At 37.6% G+C, this 23388-nt stretch overlaps 1 protein-coding gene across 12 annotated transcripts in view; it reads left to right on the forward strand.

Annotated features, from left to right (window-relative positions):
- Positions 1-22509, forward strand: part of RAPGEF6 (Rap guanine nucleotide exchange factor 6) — a 218502-nt gene extending 195993 nt beyond the window's left edge. For 9 of the 12 annotated variants that reach the window (XM_027098264.1, XM_027098295.1, XM_027098299.1 and 6 more), the window contains 7 exons: positions 256-476; positions 5752-5943; positions 8466-8600; positions 13721-13949; positions 15536-16038; positions 18128-18442; positions 19066-22509. In XM_027098264.1, coding sequence (XP_026954065.1) covers positions 256-476; positions 5752-5943; positions 8466-8600; positions 13721-13949; positions 15536-16038; positions 18128-18442; positions 19066-19091 — 1621 coding nt within the window. In that variant the 3' untranslated portion in view covers positions 19092-22509. The other 3 variants (XM_027098327.1, XM_027098353.1, XM_027098364.1) reach the window with 3 other exon arrangements.
- The last annotated feature ends 879 nt before the right edge of the window (positions 22510-23388 follow it).

Below are 23388 nucleotides of genomic sequence, written 5' to 3' on the forward strand. Positions count from 1 at the left end.
AACACAAGTCTGATGGAATTTGTTGCTTTGGGGGGAATTGTTAACTTATTCTTTTGAATTCTGAACTTTGCTGAATCTGAAAACTCAGAACATTGCCATATGTGCCACATTACTTTGCATTAATGCTCTTCATCTTTTAACTCATTTGCATCAGCATGCAGTTGCATTAACAGAACAGAATTCTTTTAATTTTCAATCTGCCATACTTAATTCTCATCTTTACAGCCCCTTATTGTGATCTCCATCTTCTTACAGGTCACTGAGTCAAGGCAGCACAAATTCAAACATGCTGGATGTTCAGGGAGGTGCTCACAAAAAAAAGGCACGCCGTAGCTCTCTGCTTAATGCTAAGAAGCTGTATGAAGATGCCCAAATGGCAAGGAAAGTGAAGCAGTATCTTTCCAGTCTGGATGTAGAAACAGATGAGGAGAAGTTCCAGATGATGTCATTGCAATGGGAGCCTGCATATGGTACCTGTAAGTATAAGTTTTCACTTATGTGACACTAAACAGCACAACAAAATAGAAATTTGTTGCTCTAGTGTTATCCTGAAGTCCCAAGAAAATTAACTTTCACTCACAAAAGTTTACTGACATACCTCAAGCATCATGTGATCATGTTAATCAGATACTGAATTCTCATCCATTCCTGATGATTACTCTGTGCAAGAAATGGAGTGATGTAGTTCTTTAAAAAGCATTTTGAAGTCTTCTTATAAAAAGCAAAACATTATAGAGGAGCCCTTCTCTTTGAGAATGTTCTGATCTTCATCCCTAAATGAAGAGTAAAATAAGTGAAAAATTTCTCTTTCCTAAAATTTTACAGATAATATCATTTACCAACTGAAAAAATACAATAAATTTAATTAATATACTGTTAGAGATAATAGGTGTATTATAGGCATCAGTAAATAAAGTAAAACAAGAAAAATTAGACGTATTCTAATATTTATAAATAGAAAATATGATGAACAAAATAGAGCCTATTCTCAATACTGTTTTTTTTTTTAAATTAAGTACAAACAATAGAATGTATGTGTCTCTGGGTCAAGGAAATCATGAGTTGTAAAAGCAGAGATCAAAGATGGTAAAATATATTGTGTTTGTTATAACAACAAAATAAAGATGATTGTACTTCCATTATAAGTGAGTATTATCTATCTATATATATGATTAAATATTACACCAGTAAAAATCCCAGTATGATGTATAGAACTTGATTAAATGTTGACAGAATATATGAGGGGGAAGGTTCAGTTTTTCTATTTCTGTGTTCCTAATTGATAGAGGGAAATTGTAATTATCATGGGTTGACCCTGAAATTGATAAATGATATAGTATTTACATAGTAATCGAAAAAGTATGTCAATAGAGTAGAAAAGATAAAATGGAAATACAACCAAGTATTGATTTTAAAATTCAGATTCACAGTGAATTTTAAAATGTAGGGTAATGAGCCATTCAGTAAGTGTTGTTATAAGAACAGTATCTTGAACACTTTTACCAATAGGAAAATGAATGGGTTGTGATGAAAAGAACACCTACTAAAGGATGGAGACAGAGTTTGGGTCTCATTTATTACCATTTGAACAAGTTTCTCTTCATCTTAGATCTCTTGTTTTCCTAATTGTAAAAGTCAAGCAAGTATTGGTACTGTGTTTTATCTCAGATTCTTTCTACATCAAACCTATTAAATTAAGAGAAAGAAATAAAATAATGAAAGCTAACAATTACTGAGCGCTCTCTATATGCCAGCAACCATGCTAAACACTTTTATAAACCTTGCCATTTACTCCTCCTCACAGCAGTCTGTGAGGTGTCCAGTATTGGGATTGTGCAGCATGTATTACAATGGAAAAAGAACTCACACAGATATCAAAACACTGGAGAATAGTTAAGTACACTGCTTCCTTATCAATACAAAGAATGATATATGGCTGTTAAAAATAATAAATGTATATAGACTTGGAAAGTATCTGGAAAAATTTCTTACCACCTGGTGGGATATCAAGAAGTGTCTGCTATGAGAAAATGGTACATGTCAAAAATAAAGACTGAAAAAGTATATAGAATCTTCAAATTTTATTCATGTTTTAAAGTTCAAAGCCATATACACACTTATTAAATATCTCTGACGCTGCTTTGAATGATCATCAAAATTATTTTTTCCCAAGTAATGCAGTATAGACTTCATCATCTTATGGTTACTGAATGCAATTTATTATTCCTGCTTTTGTCTGATAAAAGGTTGGGGGTTTTTTTGTTTTGTTTTGTTTTTTTGTTTTTTCTTTTTGCGGTATGCGGGCCTGTCACTGTTGTGGCCTCTCCCGTTGTGGAGCACAGGCTCCAGATGCGCAGGCTCAGCGGCCATGGCTCACGGGCCCAGTCGCTCCGCGGCATGTGGGATCTTCCCAGACCGCGTCCCCTGCATCGGCAGGCGGACTCTCAACCTCTGCGCCACCAGGGAAGCCCGAAGTTTGTTTATTTTATCTTTTGTTTTCACTAACTGCTTTTCTTTGTTCCCTAAATATGATTTGGAATATTCAGAAGCATAGAAACCTTTTTTATGCTTTGCTCATTGTTAAAATTTTGAGGCCTAGGGACTTCCCTTATGGTCCAGTGGTTAAGACTCTGTGCTCCCAATGCCAGGGGCCTGGGTTCGATCCCTGGTTAGGGAAGTAGATCCTACATGCATGCCGCAACTAATGCCGCAATGAAGATCCTGCACAAAGATCCTACACACGACAACGAAGATCCCGTGTGCTGGAACTAAGACCCGGCACAGCCAAATAACTAATTAAAAAAACTTTTTTGACTCCTAGAAAGATCCCACATACCAACTTCTGCGTTCTCTCTCTCCTCCCCCCACCACGCGTTCACACACACCTGCGATACCTTTCTCCTCTCACACCCACCTTAGACTTATCTACTTCTTTTTTCATAACACTAAATGGTGTCTCACTACCATTGATTTTAATACTGATTTAAAATGAGAAAACCTGTGGGTCTTTCTTAAACTGAAAGTTAAACTGTTTTGTGAAAATTTAATTCAGTTCATGTTGCTTTATTTTAGTTTGAGAGTCTTTGATTTTTATTGCATTATTGATTTTTAAATGTTTAAATAAATTCCAAACCCAAATAATAGTTGATTGCCAAACATTATAGAATTTGGTTCTTCATAATAAGTATATATGTTTGAGTTTTGACACTCTCCTGTGACCTCTTTTTTTATATTCAAAGTAGTCTGTTGATTTTTTTCTTTGTACTATGGCAACTATTAAAATAAGATGTCAATACGGAATTGATTAGTGTTGGGGGGAAAATATTTCACGGCTCTAACCAAAAGTTGGTAACATCTTGGATTCAGTCAGTTGATGCGCTGCTGCCTATTATCCCCTAGGAGCACTTTGCTTTGACTTTTTGAGATATTCTTATCACCCAAAATATTCTCTAGGTTCTGATAATAAAAGCATAGTAGCTAACTATTGTAGCTGTGCTGGGACAGGTTAAACACTTTTATCTTGGTGTTTAAAACAAAAATATCATGGAGTGTTGGACCTGCATTAAAACCACCCTGAATAACTGCCTGAAGAATTAAAATTACTAAAAATACTACCTGAAGGAAGAAGTTTTTTCTTTGGGCTATAGCATTGATTTTATACAGAGGAGGCAGCTTTTTGTTTCTTAAGCCAGAGTTCCTAGTTTTTTGTTTTGTTTTTGTGGGGTTTTTTTGTGGTACACGGGCCTCTCACCGCCGTGGCCTCTCCCATTGCGTAGCACAGGCCCCGGACGCGCAGGCCCAGCGACCATGGCTCACGGGCCCAGCCGCTCCACGGCATGTGGGATCCTCCCGGACCGGGGCACGAACCCGTGTCCCCTGCATTGGCAGGCAGACTCCCAACCACTGCGCCACCAGGAAAGCCCAAGAGTTCTTAGTTTTTAATTCTGATGTTCATCTTCAAGTATACTAACCATCTACTTATAAATATCTCTGGTATTCCTATGTGTAGCTGTTGAAATAATTTCACTTACTTATTCAAAAACTACCTGTTAAGCCTCTGTTTTCTATCCATCACTGGACACACAGGGATATAGTAGTGAACAAAGTAAACAGTCCTTACAATCATGTTAGTTATAGCCTTGTGGGGGAAAGAGACATTAATTGATTAATCTCACAGACAATTGTATTGTTACAGTTATCAATGCTGTGAAGGAAGGATACAGGATGCCTTGAGAACATAAAACGGGATCTAATCTAGTAGCTGCAGAGTGTGGGTTATTAGGGAAGCTGGATCATGCAGGGTCTAATAGACCTTGTTTTAGGGATTTGTGTCTTTATCCTGAGAGCAGTGGCAAGTCATCTAAAAGTTTGTGTAGGGCATTTGGAGAAGGAAAGTGGCACGATAGGGCTTCCCTGGTGGCGCAGTGGTTAAGAATCCGCCTGTCAAAGCAGGGGACATGGGTTCGAGCCCTGGTCCGGGAAGATCCCACATGCCACGGAACAACTAAGCACATGCGCCACAACTACTGAGCCTGTACTCTAGAGCCCTCAAGCCACAACTACTGAGCCCGCACGCCACAACCACTGAAGCCCACGTGCCTAGAGCCCATGCTCTGCAACAAGAGAAGCCACCGCAGTGAGAAGCCCATGCACTGCAACGAACAGTAGTCCCCCCAGCTCGCCGCAACTAGAGAAAGCCCACGTGCAGCAATGAAGACCCAGCGTAGCCAAAAATAAGTAAAATAAATTTTAGAAAGAAAATGGCGCGATCAGATTTTCATGATGGAGGAGTCATTGCACTCTTGTATGGAGAATGACTTGAAGGCATGCTAGAATTGTTACAGTGAGGGGAGTATTTCAGTAGTATAAATGAGAAGATGCTAGCTCTTTGGGTTCCTAGTGCTTCTGGGCTTTGGTGCACACATGGCCAAGTTCAGGAACCACACCATGAAGAGCAAATCCCATACATGGCACAGAAATGGCATCAAGAAACCCTGATCACAAAGCTTTGAATCTCTGAAGGGGGCGAACTCCAAGTTCCTGAGGAACATTAGGTTTGCCAAGAGGCACGACAAGAAGTACCTGAGGAAGATGCTGGCCAAAAACACCAAGGCTATGAGTGTACCTGCCAAGGCTATATAGGATCTTATAAAGCCCGAGGAGGTCAAGCCCAGATTGCGAAGGGCAGCAGCCACAAGCTCAGTTGACTTGACTACATCACTCACCCCAGGCTCAGGGAAATGTGCTCATTCCCACATCACCAAGGGTCTCAGCCTCCGCTGGCCAGAGGCCAAGGCTCAAATCAGGGCACAGGATGCAGCTGCGACTCTGGCTCTGGCTCCCAAAGGTGGCCTAGGCACCAACAAAGGCTCTTCTGTCGCCAATATGAAGACAGGAGGACTGATGTGACCCCTGGGGTATTGTCTGCATGGGACGGGTGTCATCCTGTGTTATTTGTAGAAATAAACCTGAGGCAGGATCTGTCAAAAAAAAAAATAATAGATGAGAGGATGGCCATTAGGATGATCGTGCAGTTGGAGCTAATTAAGTTTATTATCTTAATTTAGGGAGTAAAATTAACTTAATTCTACAAAATTTTTGAAACAACATAATACATGAAATTTTTGTTAGGAAAATTAATCTTTTTTGTGTTAAAAATAGGTGGTTTTAATGAGCCGTGTACTATTGTCAGTGGTAATAACCTTGCCTTAAAAAGTGCAGAATTACGTATTTCTTACTCTCTTCTATTAGTGACCAAGAATCTAAGTGAGAAAAGATCAGTCAAGTCATCAGAAATGTCTCCAGTGCCTGTGAGGTCAGCTGGCCAAGCAGCTAAAGCCTATTTGCATCAGCCCCACAGAGTGAGCCAGGTGCTTCAGGTGCCAGCTGTAAATTTGCACCCCATCAGGAAGAAGGGACAAGCAAAAGACCCTGCCACACTGAGTGAGTATTCACAGTTAATATTGCATTCATTTACTTGAAATTTTCAGGCGAGTTAGAATGGAAAATAATTACAAATATAAATGCTTTGGCTATTGTAGTTTGTGTAATATAATCAGCACTCATGAGTCAAAAAATGCTTCATTTTGCCTATAGGTGCCTAATGCTTCATTTTGCTCTATTCAGTGACTGCATGCATATTTTAAATATTGATGTTGGAATTCCTATAATCATATCCGCCAGAAACGTAGAGCAGTATATTTGGGTACCAAGGGCTTACTGCATTTAGTGGTGCATTTACTCAATTATCTAATGCAGATGCAGCCTATGAAATTGCTGCATCTAAAAATAATGAAATTGCTTCTTTCTAAAAAAGACGGTTTGTTGGTTTTTCATTAATGACCACTTCTGAAAACCTAGCTTGGGGACAAGAAGCAAGTGTAAAATATATAAGTATAGACCATGCTTTTTTTCCTCTGTTAGGCCATGTAGATATTGTCCAAATTACTTTCATTTGTTGTTTTAATAGTATCACTATTTTAGCTTTCAAATGGGAAGCTAGATTAGATTTGGTCCCTAACATTATTATTTAGTTCATGCATTATACATAGGACATATTCAGTAGAACTTTGTGAATTTAATTTGATATTGTTTTGAAATCCAAAGTTGAATAAGAAATGCCCTTTCCTTTGCCAGATTTTCAGTCTGGTGTTACAGACATTCACACAAACAGATAACATGTATGTGTTCACTATTATGCCAGGAGCATGTACATAACATATAAAAGAACAAAAGAGGGAGAGCTTTTAGGGTAGACAGAAGTAAGATAGTGCTCCAGAGAAGGCCTTTTGGAGATAACACCTAAGCACAGTCTTAAAGGTTGATAAGGAAGGAGGTAATTAGGCAAAAATTCCAGAGAAGTTGCTTCAGGCAGAAGAAGAATTTGATATCTACAAGGAGCTACAGGCAGTTTGCTGCCTCTGAGGACAAAGCTGTAGAGTGTTGAGAGACAATAATAATTAATGCTAACACTTATGAAGCACTTACTGAATGCCAGACACAGTTCTAAGTGTTTTACTAACTTTATATATTATGTTCATTTAATCTTCGTAATAAACCTAAAGATAGATAATACTCTCATTCTACATAGGAACCATAGAATGTCTAAGTAACTTATACACCACGAGTAAGAGATGGAGCTGGGAGTTGAGCCCAGGTTACCTGGCTCAAAATCCTTACTTTTAACACAGTACTAAACAGTGTCCCAGGATGAAGAGAAGTGAAGTTACAGACATGCCAAAATTATAACATGACATGCTAGAGGAAAGTTGTCAGTGGGTAGCTGTTAAAGCAGTTTGAGCAAGGCAAGATTATGGTATAGTTTATGTTGGAGGAAGTCTGTAGTAGGAAGGGCTGTGAGATTGGAGATAGGGAGCCTTAGTGGAAAGCTGATGTAGCAACGGGAAGTTGCCTAGAGCCTGATCTAGTTTGGTGTCTGTGGAAATGAGTAGAGAATTGGATGCAAAATGGGTGAAGTTGATTTTGTGGTAGGAGTGAGACATGGGACAAGTCTAGCTCTGATTTCTTACTTGGATGTCATCACTTGAGAGGCAGTGTTATTTGTACCAGGTAGCCCTCTTCCCTCTTGCTCTAATATGACTATTATTTATGTGATAAATATATTAAAATGGCACTTAATTAAGAGTAGTGTTTGTATACTGTGTTTTAAATTTTTTCAGTATCAAAGGGCTGCTTGTTACTATGCTGAGTACTCATCAAAGTTGGGCTTACTTTACTGGTTAAAAACAGTGTCAATACCTCTTTGACCTTTTTTCGAGAGGATGTATGTAAAAATACCAGGGTATTTGAAAGCATTGCTAAGTTTGACCTATGCTGAAAAGGACCAGCTATTGGACAAGAGTGATGATAGAACTTTGCAGGAATGTTTCCAGTGGGCTCCATACTATTTTTCTATAAATTCATGATTCTTTCTGTTGTCTACTTATCTCCTGTAGTGTGAATTTAGTGCTCTTGAAAAGGGCTGGACTGGCAGCCCTGCAGCTTCTGTATACCCACAGCACAGATGCACCACAGGTAGTGACAGTGCCAACATCCCTATACTGCCCCTGCCACATGCCTCGCCCTGACTTGGAGAGGCCACCTCTAGAGGGGAGGGAAGAGTTTGAATCCATGCCTTCTCTATTAAGATTTCCAATAAGTGTGTCAGTTGTGCAGGGTGGGACACTGTACTCAGACTGTTAAATCAATATCCCTTATGCCACAAAACAAACAAAAAGCTATTATAATCTGATCTGCGCTGACTGGCTGAATGTGAACAAATATCCTGGAGGTGAGAATCTCTGTATGCCATTACCCAGTCATTTAGTCCCCGTTTGTCATGTATACATTTCAGTTAACTACACTAGCCATTGTGCATCATGGCTTTAGTTATATAGTAATTTAGGCAACTGCAGACATTTTAATTGTGAAGTGATACTTATTTGCTTCTTTGATTTTATTTTTAGGTACAAGTTTACCTCAGAAAATTTTAGGAACAACTGAAGAAATAAGTGGTAAGAAACATACAGAAGACACTATTTCTATGGCATCATCCTTACATTCTAGTCCTCCTGCGTCTCCTCAAGGTTCCCCTCGCAAAGGTAAGATAAAATAGTTCAGGCTAGTTCTTGTTACACCAAAGAATATTACATGGCACATATTTTGCTTTTGGTCTATGGTAATAATAGAAAATGTGAAGAAAAATGTAACTGGTAATACTTCCTGAATTTTCATGTTTTGGATTGTGTTATTTATATGGTTTTCAGGTGTTATGCATCATGGAGTTAGGACTCCTGCATTCAAAGTGTGGTCCTTCTTTGGTGGAGGACAAGTATAGATAAGAAAGAAGGCAGAACTCACAGTTGTTTTGGTCTGTGCAAATTCTTGATGTTATTCAAATTACCAGTTAATTCAAACAGTTCTATGGAGTATTTTAAAATAAGAATGTCTACAAGAAATTGTTTTTAACCAACTACAAGATTTAGGAAATGAAACAGATATTTAGGATGATACATTCCTTTCTTTAGTAATGGAATGTTACTACCTTTTATTAATCAGGATTTATAATAACCTATACAGCACCCTTGTGGATTTTTACATTTATGCTAATGTAGAACCTTTTGAATTAAAAAATCTGAAATTGCTCTTCTTTATTTATCTATGTTTTCCTAATTCAGACTGAAGCTTTTCTTGTTTTGACTAGCCTGGGTAATATGCATATAAGATGCCATTTCATGTCAGCTGCAAATGTAGCATTCTAAATAATGTGTGTGTTTCTTACATTGGCCCTCCACATTCCCCGTGTACCCTGGCAAAAAAGACTCCTTAGTCATGGCATTTCACAGATGTAAAAAAGTTACATCCTTGAATAAACACAGTACAGGATGGTACATGGTCAGAGAGAAGACAAGTTAAGTTAACGAATTCTAGCAGGAAGGAGAAGCTTCCAGAGCTTTCCTCAGTTCCTGTGTTCTAAGTTTCCCTCACTTTTGAAGGTTCTTTTTAATTTTTGCTGACTATGTGACAGCAGAGTGGTACAGTGATGCCAGGCCTTAGTTTGAATCCTGACTCTGTCCCTGGTGACGGCTGTGTTATTACAAGCAACTGATTTATATAAGGTCAGGTCTCCTGTCTATAAGATGGGTTAGGGACCACCTATTTTAGGACCTTATTTAAGGATTAAATGAAATAATATCTGTAACACTTGAGACATGGTGAGTGATTAGTAAATCGGAGTTTCTCTTCTTCTTCCCTGCTGCCACTCCAGGGCAGTATAACTCCATTACTGACCCTCTTCACTTAGCTGAGACTGGCTAGAATTTTCATTCAGGTTTTACGAAGAAAAGCTTAGTAAAAATCGAATAGGACATATAAAAGTATACATAATAGATCTGTTTGTAAAACACAGGTTTCCGTTCCTGTTGTATACAGCTCATATATGATTTGGTAAGGCACACAGATATCTTTCCTCTCTTTACTATGTATGTATCCTATCCAGAGTACCCTTTATCAGGTCCCAAGGATTGGGGCTGGGAACAGTGCCTATTCACACAGATGGTCCAGATGAACAATGTCCATACGCTCTTAATGCTCTTTCAGGAACATCTTTACACCCTCCAGAGGTCCCATTATAGACAGTTCTCTAACCAAGAAACTAGTTGAATTGGATTTGGTGTTATATGGGTCATTGTGACTTGTGGGAAGAGGTGTTAGGAACAGGAATTTCCCCATTGCTCTTATTCCAAACAAATGCATTTTAACCACTAGAATAGAGAAGTCTTTTTTTCAGTATGTGACCAACAGTTGACCATGATGTTTATAGGTTTGTGAGCCTGTCATAGTCATGTTTTGAATCCTTAGAAATCTGACAAAATTCTTTTCTTTAAAACTATTTCTGCTTGTTTATTTCCATAGACAGGTTTTTGCCAGTGGTCCGTGATTGAACAAAAATGTCATTAAACTAAGAGTATGTTATTAGAATCTGTTTCTAGTTCTTGCTTTACTTTGGAATAGTTCTTCGTTTTCTAACAGTTAAGAAGATAAGCCTACGTTCGTGATTTTTAAAAGGAGAATTTAAACAAGAAAGAACTGAAAAAGTGAGACATCAAGAGGCCTTAACCTTTATCTTCCCCAGTGCTTCAGGCAGGCAACTTCTCTGCGTTGTAGAGAAAATAGAATCAGAAATTGTGCTTTATAAATACATCTATTGTATATACTATTTATATGTCCTATCTGATTTTTGCTAAGCTTTTTCTTAGTAGAATCTACCTGAAAATTCTAGACACAGTTACTTTGAGAAATAATTCTGGTTATTTGCTACTCTTGTCATATTTTGGCTTATGATTTTACCAGCTTGGGTTACTTTCAGCAATTTTTTATTACCAGCTTATTCTGATCAAGGTAACCTTTCTCCTGTGTTCTGTCTTGTTTATGCTATATAGTAGAGTCTCCATGCATTAAAAAATATGTTGCTAGATTTCAATTTTTCAGATATTGTCAAGATGTTAGAATTTTTTAATAGTGAAATGTTATAAAACCAGGCTAATTGTGATTCATTGGAAAGAATTAATTGACCATGACAGGGTTTTTGCATCTCTCCCTCCAGTTGGCAGTATCATATCTGATCACAGCATCCTGCTGCGCCTCTCAGGGTCTTCCTCATCCCCTCCCCGTGAGTCCAGCACCAAGATCAGTGGCCACAGCTGCCCCGGAATAGGTGGGGTTTACTTGCAAAAGAAAATCCAACAGATTACCAGGAGCACAGCCAAAAGAACAGACAGGACCGAGAAGGCCACTGAGGAGAATAGAGACAGGACAAGTTGTGAGACCACAGCCAGAAAAAGAATGACATCCCCGTTTAGAAGATTTAGGGAAAGAACTCTTTCAAGGGAGAGACTAGCCAACAGCAAAAAAGAGGACGCAGATCTCAATCAAGCTACAGAAAGCTGTGAGAAAGTGAAGGATGTTGGAAGCAACATCAAAGATGAGAAAGGGAATGACATCTTCAATTCAAATAGCCGAGGCAACAGTAACACTTTAAACTGCTTCTATACGCGATTCAAGTCTAAAAGGAGAAAGACACTCTGATGAAGTTCCTTACTTTATTTTAGTGTGAAATTTGTTTTCATTTATTAATGTAAATGTAGCTTAAATTAAGTCATTTGTCAAATAAGGCTCAGACAGACAACTTACTAAAATACTATTTATGAGCATTTTATGATTAGTGTTACAGGTCCTCCAACAACAAAATCATATCCGTTTAAAGTGCCTTATTTGTACATATGTTATTTTGCTAATGTTAGTAAACTTAATTACTCTTGTTTTCTGTAGTTGGCTTTATTTCCTGCTGGTAGCAGTTGGGTCTGTGAGTGCAATAAGTAGAGGAGGCTTTTTAGGAACCAGTGTTTACTTTTACATTAAATCCCCCAGTAACAATCTGATCAGAACCTTTGCCTTAGATAATTGTGTTGCTATCTTATTATTGCAACTACTTTACAAGCTAAAGTGAAATGTTTGGAAGGCAAGAAACTGTATCTTGTCCACATAAACTTTTTTATATCATTCACTTTTCATATATACTCTGATCAGAGGAGGGAGGAGATAGTCTAACATAGCAGGTTCAAAAACATCTGGGAAACTTGTTAAAAACTTACTGTGTCCCACTGCAGACCTTTTAAGTTTGAATTGCCAGAAATAGGCCCAAGAATGTGTATTTTAATAAGCCTTCCAGGTAATTCTTAGAGTTAATTATATTTGACAAGTACTGATCTAACAGACGTAGGAATGAAATTATTTTTAAAACAGTAAAGCAAGTCTATCCCCCAGGATAAAAGAACAATGACTTTTTCTTTTGAGGAGGAATTTTTGAATTTTTTTTAGTTTATTTACCACATCCATTTTCTTGGTCCTCTTGAAAATTGACCGATCACTTCATGAAGGGCACTGAGAAATAGCAGTGATCCCAAGATCAGAGAACTGGGGTAGGAGTCAAGAGACTGACTTTCCTTGGCTTGTCCTGTGCCTGGCACAAAAGCCAAATGCAGATCACACATTTTCTGGGTCTTAATTTTTGTTTTTGAAATAGTTAATGACACCAATTAATAAAGTTATTATTCAACAGTTTTTTTGTAATAACTTGAGCTATATGTGAGTCTAAAGCCTATAGTTCTTCTTGAGATTTCTAGGAATGGACCCAAAGGTCATGCACCTAATCAACCTCATTCTTCTCTCAGTGAACAAGAAGATAATTGTTTACTTCTTTGAGACCTACTCCTTGCTGGGATTACTACAGCATTTTCTTTATTTCTCAACAAAAGAAGTTTGGTTACTTTTCTAACAGTTACCCAAACAGACGATTGTGTACATTAACTATCATGCTGCAGATTTGTTTTTGGAACCTTCCACCTTACTCCATCTCCACCCCTTCATTCCAGAGAATGCTAAAGAAAATCTCTCTAGCTATATCTGCTGTGCAGTAAGTCATAGAGCAATTTAAAACAGGTAGATGCTGGGTTTTTTCATGTTACATTCTTGTAAATCTGTCAGTTCAGCTGTTTAATGTAATGTTCTGCTAAATTGGTGAAGAAAAAGGAAACTAGGTATAAGAGTAAGTCCAAATCTAAAACAATTTATTTAAAAATACTAAAACAATGGCTTTTAACTTGAGGCAAGACTTCTTAGGTGACAGAAGCAAAATATCTAGGGTATTTGCAGTTTGAAAAAACAAAAATAAAATTCTTTCCCTTGAGTCCTGACTCCCCTTACATACCCCTGCCTCGAGGTGGTGTTTTGGACACTCAGGTCAGGCCTTGAAATATTTATATTAATCAAAGGGGAGGGGACATAGGGTTAAAAAGAAGTTGAGAAGTTCAAGTTTAATGTTTTGTAATATATTTAATGCCTCTTGTTTTATTAAATGCTTGTAGCTATGTGAGAGCCTGGGGCAGATTTACCTTTGAACTAGTTTTCTCAGTAATACTGGGTTTTGGCTTTCTATTTCTTGAATTTGGAATTAGATTGGTGCCGTGTGGGTAGGTAGGTGAATGGATATGTAAAGGAACATGTACAGAAAATCGGCACCATTACATCTACATAGATGGAAATTGACATTGATACTCACTTTATGTTTTGTTCTTTTTATATTTTTCTTTGTCCTCTCCCTGACCCTCCCCACTCCCGTTCCTTTGTTTTGTAGTTTGATCAGTTGTCTTCTCTCATTCAGGTTATACACTTATACCATCAGCTAAATCTGACAACTTGTCTGACTCCAGCCATAGTGAGATTTCTTCACGGTCCAGCATTGTGAGCAATTGCTCTGTTGACTCCATGTCTGCAGCTCTACAGGATGAACGGTGTTCCTCCCAGGCTGTGGCAGTCCCTGAATCCACTGGAGCATTTGAAAAGACAGAGCACTCCTCAGGGATAGGAGACCATAGTCAGCCTGGCCCTGGGTAAACATCCTTGCCTGTGTTCACATCACAAAACCCAAGCCGAGTGGCCACTGCAAGCAGTGCTCCCTAATTTGAACGTAAAACCACCCCCACCAAAGGAGTAGTTGAAAGAACAGGAGAACGAAGCATGTATTCTCTATACTGAATGTGCAAATAAGTGCTATTTTGAAAGATATATGGGTGCTCATTTTTTAAGTGTTACTGGATTCAAGTAACTTACATCATGTATCTTTTCAATCAATAAGAACTCAAAGTGAAGATGCTATTGGTAGGTGGGAAGTAGTTCTTGCATTCTAGCTATAAGGTTAGAGATTGCTCAAAAAGAGTGTGTAATGGGAAGTACCCTCAGTGCTATACACGTTGTAGACAGATTGGGAGAGTAGGACTAGTCCTTGATCCTTACTCTCTCAAAGTATGATTTGGAGAATAAGAATTATCAGCTAGCAAAAAGTCAATTAAAAAAAAAGTTAACTCTAAATTTCTATTTAGAATCAGACAAAATGGAAATCTTCAGAAAGCACTGAGAAAGTTGATTCTAAACTGATACTGTTAAATCTGGTACACTTTAATATGAAAAATTTAAGATATAGTGAAGTATTATCACCATACTTGTAAGGGTTTCTAAACTATGGTTCTCTAGACCAGGAGTCAACAAACTTTTTCTGTAAAAGTTAGATAGTAAATATTGTAGGCATAGCTGGCTGTAAGCTCTCTGTTGCAATTGCTCAACCCTGCTATTGTTGCATCAAAACAGCCTTAGACAATTTGTAAACAAATGGGCATGCTGTGTCCCAATAAAACTTTATTTACAAAAACAGGTAGAGGGCTGGATTTGCCCTTGGGCTCTAGTTTGCTGATCCCTGCTCTGTATGCTCTGTACTATAAATCAGGGAGTCACAAACCTTTTGGGGGGTGGGCAGGTAAAGGCCCATTTAAAGGAGTACATATTTTAGGCTTTGCAGGCTGTATATGGTCTCTGTCTCAAAATCTTTGGAGTATTTTGTTCCATTTTGTTTAAACCCTTTAAAACGTAAAAACCATGCTTTGCTCAAGACCATAAAAAAACAGGCTGTTCGCTTGATTTGGTCCATGAAACTAAGTTTGAGAACCCTTGCTATAAATGATAGAATTCATTCAGTAGTAGGTAATTGGGGAAGTTGCTGTTTCCTTGGTACCTCAGAGACACTGAAAAATAAAACATGGTTTCTGTAATTGAGGATTCTTAATTCTGTGTGCATGGAGAGAATCTAGTGTTGCATTATGTTGACCAAGAATGAAAATGTATACTTAATTTTATTCATTTCAAACCTCATCCTTCATAATAATTCAAGAAAAATTCTGAGGAAGCCTTTTAAGTATTTGAGTTTCTTCAGTGTATGTTTCGAGCTAAGTATTAACGTTAATGCCAGTACAAGTTTAGTGATGATTGATTACAGTGTCATTTTTTTCCAGAAGGTTATGTTGGCATTAAACACTTGTGATGCATGTTCTATAGTCTCTTGTAGGCAGTAATACTTGCAATGGACTGAAGAAATTGTTTCCATTAAGCCAGTAAATTACTTTTAATTGTGTATCTCCAATTTTAGGTGGACGCTCTCAAAGCCATCACTAATCAAGAATTTAGCTGTCTCATCTTCTGTGAGCAATGATGAGATTTCTCACGAGCATATTATTATAGAAGCAGCTGATAGTGGTCGTGGAAGTTGGACTTCCTGTTCAAGCAGCTCCCATGACAACTTCCAAAGCCTTCCAAACCCAAAAGGCTGGGATTTTTTGAACTCTTATCGACATACCCATTTGGATGGTCCCATAGCTGAAGTTGAACCCACTGACTGTGAGCCCTGTACCTGTCCTAAAGGCTGCTCTCGAACTTGTGGTCAGTGTAAAGGAAGCCTAGAGACTAATCAGTTGAGGCAGAGTTGGGCTTCCTCTAGTTCTCTGTCTGATACATACGAACCAAACTATGGGACAGTTAAACGGAGAGTGTTGGAGAGCACCCTAGCTGAGTCATCTGAAGGCTTGGACCACAAGGACGGCATCGACCCCGTTTATAAAACTGTTACTTCGAGTACAGAAAAGGGCTTGATTGGTAAGTTGTGTGTTCTTTGTCATATCTGTGGCATTTAGAATTTAAGTGGTAAAGTGACCTTGGCCCAGAATTTTATTCTTGGAAAATTCCCTTCTCTAATCTCTCTTTCCTCCCTCCACATGCAAATTATTTTCAAAAAGTTCATGATTTCTCAAGAGCTTTGGGGCAGATATTCAAGCCATTTAAAATGAAAAAGCTGACATGCAGGAATTTAATAAGGGGGACAGGTTTATATGTCTTGTTTTGCTTTTGAGATCTTTTTGGTTTTATTAAGAAAATATTATTGCATTACTGTGCAGTAGTAATAAAGGGATTATTCTCTTTGCCACCTCATAAATTGTTTGGACCCTAGTTGCTTTTTGCATACATGGTAGGAACTTTGAATCTGATACTACTTTTAGGTAGTACAAGTGGTGGAAAAAGTGTGATAAAGAAGTCCAAAACAGGGACTTCCCTGGCAGTCCAGTGGTTAAGACTCTGTGCTTCCACTGCAGGGGGGGCATGGGTTTGATCCCTGGTCAGGGAACTAAGATCCCACATGCTATGTGATGCAGCCAAAAAAAAAAAAAAAAAAAGACCCAAACATTTTTCATTATACCCTCCTAGCACATATCATGGGTGTGCCAGCTTCTGTTCGTGGATTCCGTTCTAACCATGCACAGCTTTCTTGGTGTATTCTTTTAGTATTTGGCCGTCAAATACATTTTTTTTCCTTATTCTTGAGTTTATATAAGTACTTAGATATAATAGCACCTGTGGTTTTTTTTTCATGTGGAGTGACTGTACTTTGAGTCAATATTATCATAATCAACTCTTTATACTATATTCGTGATGTCAATTTAAACTACTAAATATATGAAAGACACGTGCTTTTTTTAGCATATTTTTTACTTGTCAAATTTCATTACAGGTTGAATTTTTTAGTTCATTTTTTTCCAAGGATTTTTTATTAAAGCCTTTTAGGTAACTGTTATATGGATATACAAGCATGTGTGTGCAAGGGTGTAAAATCTTTCCCTTCTTATCCATTTGGGAAAATAGATTAAAAAAAATTTTTTTTGTTCATTTCTAGATGACTCTGGGCAAATCACTTAACATTCTTCATTCTTGTCTTCTTTTCACAACCTCTCCACCCCCTCCCCACTCCATTCTCCTCAGATGGGAATGGAAATCCTTTCTGACCTTGATACTACATGCAGATTTTACTGGTAGAGTTGTAGAAATTTCAATATGAGCAAACTTGATTCTCTAAGGGGAGAATTTAATGATCCTTTTAAATTTATTCTTCTTGTATATAGATAGTGTTTGTATTTTAAAAGTTGCTTACATGATCGAGATACTCAGAGCCATTTGTCCTGTGAGTCTTGTGGATTGGTCTTAATTTCATGGAACTTCCTTTTTAACTTATTTCTGATGTTTTTTGAAACTTTGCCTTAGACCCAGGGTGTACAAACTTAGGGCAAAAGATTTTAAGTCACCATTATTTTTAATGTCCACTGAAAATCAGAGAAACTTAATTTAAGATGGATTTCCTAAAATTATGGCTTTTCTTCTCACTTAATCACAGAGCAGAGGTTAGGAATAAGGTCCTTGAAGGAATTAGTTCCTCTTTAAAGTTGTTTATATGCCAGCACTGACGTGAAATAGCCCTTAAGTAGAGGGCCTAAATGTCATTTCTATGAAAATCCCCCCATTTAATAGAGTATAGATGTTCAGGGTGAATTCTTAAATGTCTCTGACTCATTCACCTTTGGGACTGGTATTCCTTGAGGAATTTGTCACACACTTCTGTGATTTGTGGTCTGACCTGTGAAAGGAGGAAGCTTGTCATCAATGTCATCTCCTTCAACTGTCTCATTCTATTTAATGTTTGTAAAACCCAATGTAATTTATGTATTTTAAAAACAAGTTTAAATATCAAGTTTATTAAGCTTATTAAAAGTGTTTTTAACCTGCTGCCATTGTGTTCAGATATATTCACTGTGTCCCTTTTTAAGTTCTATTTTGTCATTGTAATAAGTTTCAGTATGTTTTTTTTTCATTTCTTATATTTTTCATTAACATTTCCATTGCTTATTTTTCATGCCAGTGTACTGTGTCACCTCACCCAAGAAGGAGGATAGGTATAGGGAGCCACCTCCCACTCCTCCAGGATACATGGGGATTTCTTTAGCAGACCTAAAGGAAGGACCCCACCTACACCTAAAACCTCCAGATTATAGTGTGGCAGTGCAGAGGTCAAAGATGATGCATAACAGCCTCTCTAGACTGCCACCAGCTTCTCTCAGTAGCAACCCTGTGGCCTGTGTTCCATCGAAGATCGTAACTCAGCCTCAGAGGCATAATTTGCAGCCATCCCATCCTAAACTAGCAGATGTGACTGACGCAGATAGCGAAGCAGATGGTATGTTGACAAACTACCTTAATGGCTCTTAAATGAATTGCTAAACACATTGAATGGTCTTTGCTCTGGTATTTCACATAATCAGAAATGTTTTCTTTAACTGCTTTAGAAATCTGTTAAGAAAGAAATGACTAAATACGATGATGTGTTTTTTGTAAATGGAGAGGGCAACCTGATTGTATTTAATAGCAGCTCAGCGTAGAAGGATAATTTTAAGAGGAGGCACTTGACATTGGTAGAGTTGTGTTTTACACTAATGCACGGACACTTGAAACTCCAAGTATCAAAATGTCAAATTATCTGAAATCATGCTGTTTGATAGAGTTCCTCTTATTAGCAGAACTCTTGACCAACTTTGCAATTTTGGCAATAAATGAATTTTATCTTTCTAAACAATCTAGTAATAAAGTGGTTAAAAAGCAGTTCTGAATTCCAGTTGATTGTCAGCCTTCATTGTGATCAGAAGTCAAAAATGTCATTACAATAAAATCTGGCCTTTGATGGGATATTTGAGAGGATTTCTTTGTTGAAATTGACTAATTTTTTAAACAGATAACTAGATTGTTAGTTGATCTTCATTAATATGCTGACCTACCACTTAACTGTGTTTCTTTTATTTTCAGAAAATGAACAGGTTTCAGCAGTGTAGCCTTTGGATTGACCTGATTGAAGTCTACTGAAAGTCACGGAGGAAGGAGTGGGCAGAACCAACTCACAATTCTGCAGGCCGTTGCCAACAAATAGCTCGCTGCTCCTGCTGCTAACCCAGAGGTTTTAATCCCTGTACTCTGAGCAATGAGATAGCCCTGAATCATGCTTCCTTTCATTTAATCCCTGCAGATGCATAGTTTCCTCAGCTATGGATGTTGTGCCTGGATACCAGTCTTCGCTTTGCACACCAGACCTGCCTTGGGACCACAGTTACTAGAACAAATTCAAACTCGAGTCCTCCCCATATATATCACTATAGATTTTCCTTTACATGTTATTTTTAAGATAGTAGTAGTGGTAGTATTTTCAAGCCATAGCTTGGGTTAACAGACAAATTCAGAATGTCTGCCAATACCAAGGATATTTTTATGTATTTGAAAAGTAACTTATTATTTGAAGTTTTGTGGTTTTGTTTGTATTTGGGAGCTCTTGTTAATTGATGTTCATGTTTGAGGCCATAAAACTGTCTCTGATCTGACCAAACTGAAGCCATCTTTACAGGATGATATGTTTGATCTATACAGAGATGTAACCATCTATAGCACCAACGAAACGTGGGGTCTCAGTTTGAGTGGAACAGGAATCCCTTTGCTGTTGAGGTGTTAGGAAGGAGAATACTGCCATCTGCTGGTCAGGATTTGGAAAGCCAAATGAAGCTACCACAGGGTCCTAGCAGTCTCTTGGGAAAAGGAAGGGGTATGATGGGGTGTGTAGCAACCCTAATTTCCAAAGAATGAAATGTTTATCTTACATAACATGTATACCAACTTAAGTGAAAGTCATTCTCTGTCTAACTGTAGCTATAAGTATAAATCCAGTAAATAGAGAATGAGTTCTAGACAGTTCTACTCTGTAGAAACCCATACCTAAAATTTTTCACAACTCAAATATGGAGTTTTTTTAAAGGACATGTTATCTTTGGCGGTATAGTCATGAAGATCAATTTAGCTTTATGCGGTGTTCTGCAGCACCCACCACCCAACCCCCATCTTACAGCACAAGGCTGTTTTTAATCTTCATAAACCCTGCAGCTCCCAGTTGCCTGCAGGTAAAGCTCATTAGCACACCAAGGTCTATAATTGGTTGAAAATTTTGTGGGGGAAAGAGGAGCTAGAATTATGGAAGTGATTATTTCTTGGTTTTCACTTTAGGCCTTGAGAAGAAGGAGACATATATATTTAACAGCCTGTTGGGCGTGGCACTCTTAAGTATTTAATTAAAATTTCATTGACTATTTACTGGATGAGGTAGACTTGACGCATTTAAAAAAGATTACGTATGATGTTTTCTACATCTTAAGTTTAAATTTTTTCATTTGTTTTTTAGTGTAAAGGCAAGTGAAAGGTTAATAAACTTCTGTGACTACCAAAAAAAAAAAAAAAGCCAAAGCCATTAATGTGTACTACCCAAATCAACTTGGAGCCAAAAATAGGTTTACTTCTGAATGGTTATCCATATGTGAATTTATAGGATTTAGTTGGCTTATTACTTCCTTTTGAAAAGTTCTCATTTTTTCCTAGCTCTCTCTTCCTTCTCTCTATCATCCTCCTATTTCCTTCATTTTAAAATCATAAATCAGTGCCAACTGGTAAATGGCAGTAGTCCATCTTTTCTATCAAAATGATAATTTATTCATTTTAGGAAAAAATAGCATGTCTGAAAAATTCCCATGGGCAAAAAACTGTAAATACGAAACTTAAGCCTTAGAAATTAACCCCAGGTATGTTAGAATGAGGCTAGTTGGCTCCATAGCTTTCTTGGCCCATTGAAACGGAAAGTAACCTGGATCAAAAATCCTGGTTTGAAATTCACACTGTAAAGGTTTGATCTATAAACAGTGGTCCTGTGATCATAAACTTTTCTTTCACTGATTTAGACAATATTATTTTCATGTCCAGAGCAAAACAAAGTGAAAGATATTTTTGCTACAACCATCTTTTTATCCAGTTTGGGTATTTATTCTCACCATTTTATATCCACTCCCCGGAAAAATGTGCTGTTTGCACAGTATCTGTTTTTTTAGCAGGTCTTTCAAACCAGATGGGAGCCTTCTCCATCGTTGTCCTCAATGTTGTGGATAATATCTTGCACAGAGAGTCAGAGGCTTGTGGTTTTGGACTTGCATCCTGTAGCTGCCTTTGTTTCCTGTAGCTTGAAATGTGAGTGTTTGGATCAGCTGATCACATTGATCAAGAACTAAAGCCAAATGCTTTCTAGTTTGATATGTATTTATCCCTTAAAAAATCGTGGCGTTTTGATCTTTATATTCTAATTTACGGTACATTCCTGCCTTCTCTTAGTTTGTCACTTGACTAGAACAAGAGAAGCCTTAACCTATACTTGCTCCAATTCAAAATGCCCGTTTGTTTTTATTTTATAAATTTATAAGTATACTGAAGAGATCTATGCCCTCATTGTACCACAACTCTGAATCTGCCAGGGCTATTGAAGCAGTAAATCCTCACTGCAAACTTTTGCCAAATAATAAGTTTCAACAAAAAAATCTCTGCATAATGAAAGATTTGGAGAATTAGTAAATCCAGTATATACTTCCATAAAGGTTTATTGTAATTTAATAGAGTCTTACTTTCTCCAAATGGTTACTTGCAGTATGATATTTGGGGAGAAAAAGCCTTTAAATGGTTTTTCATGAGGGTGATGTCACATTGTCATCATCTGCATAACCACCTTGAGAATCTCTCCGAGGCTTGAAATGTGACAGTAATCATGGAGATATCCAAGAACAATTCTAATTTTTATAAAGTGTTTTCTCCCCTTTAAAAAGAAGGGGAGAAAGAGTTTCCTTGTATATTTAAGACTCTGATTATTATTTTGATACATACGTTTCTAAAAAATGTGATATTAAAGTAGATGTATCCCTTTAGTATTACCGTAAATGTGATATAGCAAAGGGATAAATCTTCAAAACAGTGTCACAGTACATTTTCAAATTTAAACTTGAACCCCAGTTCATCTTTAATTTCTGTTGTGCTTTTTTAAGGCTTCTTTACTTTTGATACACAGAATACAGTTGTACTTAACCTTTTAAAATTGAAATGTGAGCTGATCAGCAAAGGACAAAAACAAAACTGCACAGTCATAATAATCAAATAGCAATTATACTGCACAATTCAGTGATTGTAAAGTGTCCTGTAACAAGCAATGTTTGTCTCCTATTTTTTGATACCTCTTAAACTTATGTCTTTTAGAAAGACAGTGCCTCTGTATGCTTTTTGTATTTTTATTGAGTGTAAATATTTGTTATATTTTTGGTTAAGAGAATGTAAAAGTACCATTTACTATTACCATATCTACTAATACATTGGTGGAATCAATAAAGAATCTAATTAACCTTCTCTGCACTTTATGGCTAATGTATGGGAGCAGGTTATATACCCAGTCATTCAAGAGGACCAGTCTGGGACCTGCATTGGTGTGAAGGCATTTTTTGTTTTAAGTCTCCAGAGAAATTGGAATTGTCCAATTATGGTTGACATTATGGTATCTGTGAAACACCTAGCTATTGTTTTGTTTAGTTTTTTAAAAGTGTATTCGACTACAAACCAAGTTTAACAGTGGCTTAAACCCTATTGGATTGTTTTTCTTTTATAACAGAAAAGTCTACTGGCAGACTGTTTAGGGCTGGTACGGGGATTCTACAGTTCTGTTGCAGTCTCATGGATTCTGACGTTTACACCTGAGGGCATCACTGCAGTGCTTCAAGAAGGGAGGGTTTGCAGGAAAGGTGCAAATGTGTAGTCCTTTTATTAGCAAAACAACAGCTTTTCTAGAACTCCACTTGCATAATTCTGCTTACCTCCCACTGGTCAAAACTGTCACGTGACCAGTGGCTGCAAGGAAACCTGGGAAATGAACTTTTTTAGCTGAGCAGTGGATGGCTCCAAATAAAAGTGGTATTCTTTTCAGTGAAGAAGGAAAGAATGGATATTGAATGGGCAGCTAGCTCGGTCTACCACAGCATGCCTATTGCCCACTCCTTCAGGAAGTGCATTTACATGTAAGTGCAGTAATTTATTTATTGGGATCAGATCCTAGGACCCTGGCAAAGAAAGGGGAAATTCTTCTTTAGTACTCCTTCGTAAAGTTTCCCAGTCGCTCCTCTGTACCCAGAGAATATTACTCCCCTGCTAGGTAAGGCTTCTACCTCCTCCCAGTTTACCCCCTCCCAACACACACACACCAAGGTTTCCTCAGGGCCACTCCTTCCCCTGATC

Source organism: Aethalodelphis obliquidens, unplaced genomic scaffold, assembly GCF_003676395.1.
Source record: "Aethalodelphis obliquidens isolate GAN/ISIS:26980383/991018 unplaced genomic scaffold, ASM367639v1 scaffold4, whole genome shotgun sequence".
NCBI lineage: Eukaryota > Metazoa > Chordata > Mammalia > Artiodactyla > Delphinidae > Aethalodelphis > Aethalodelphis obliquidens.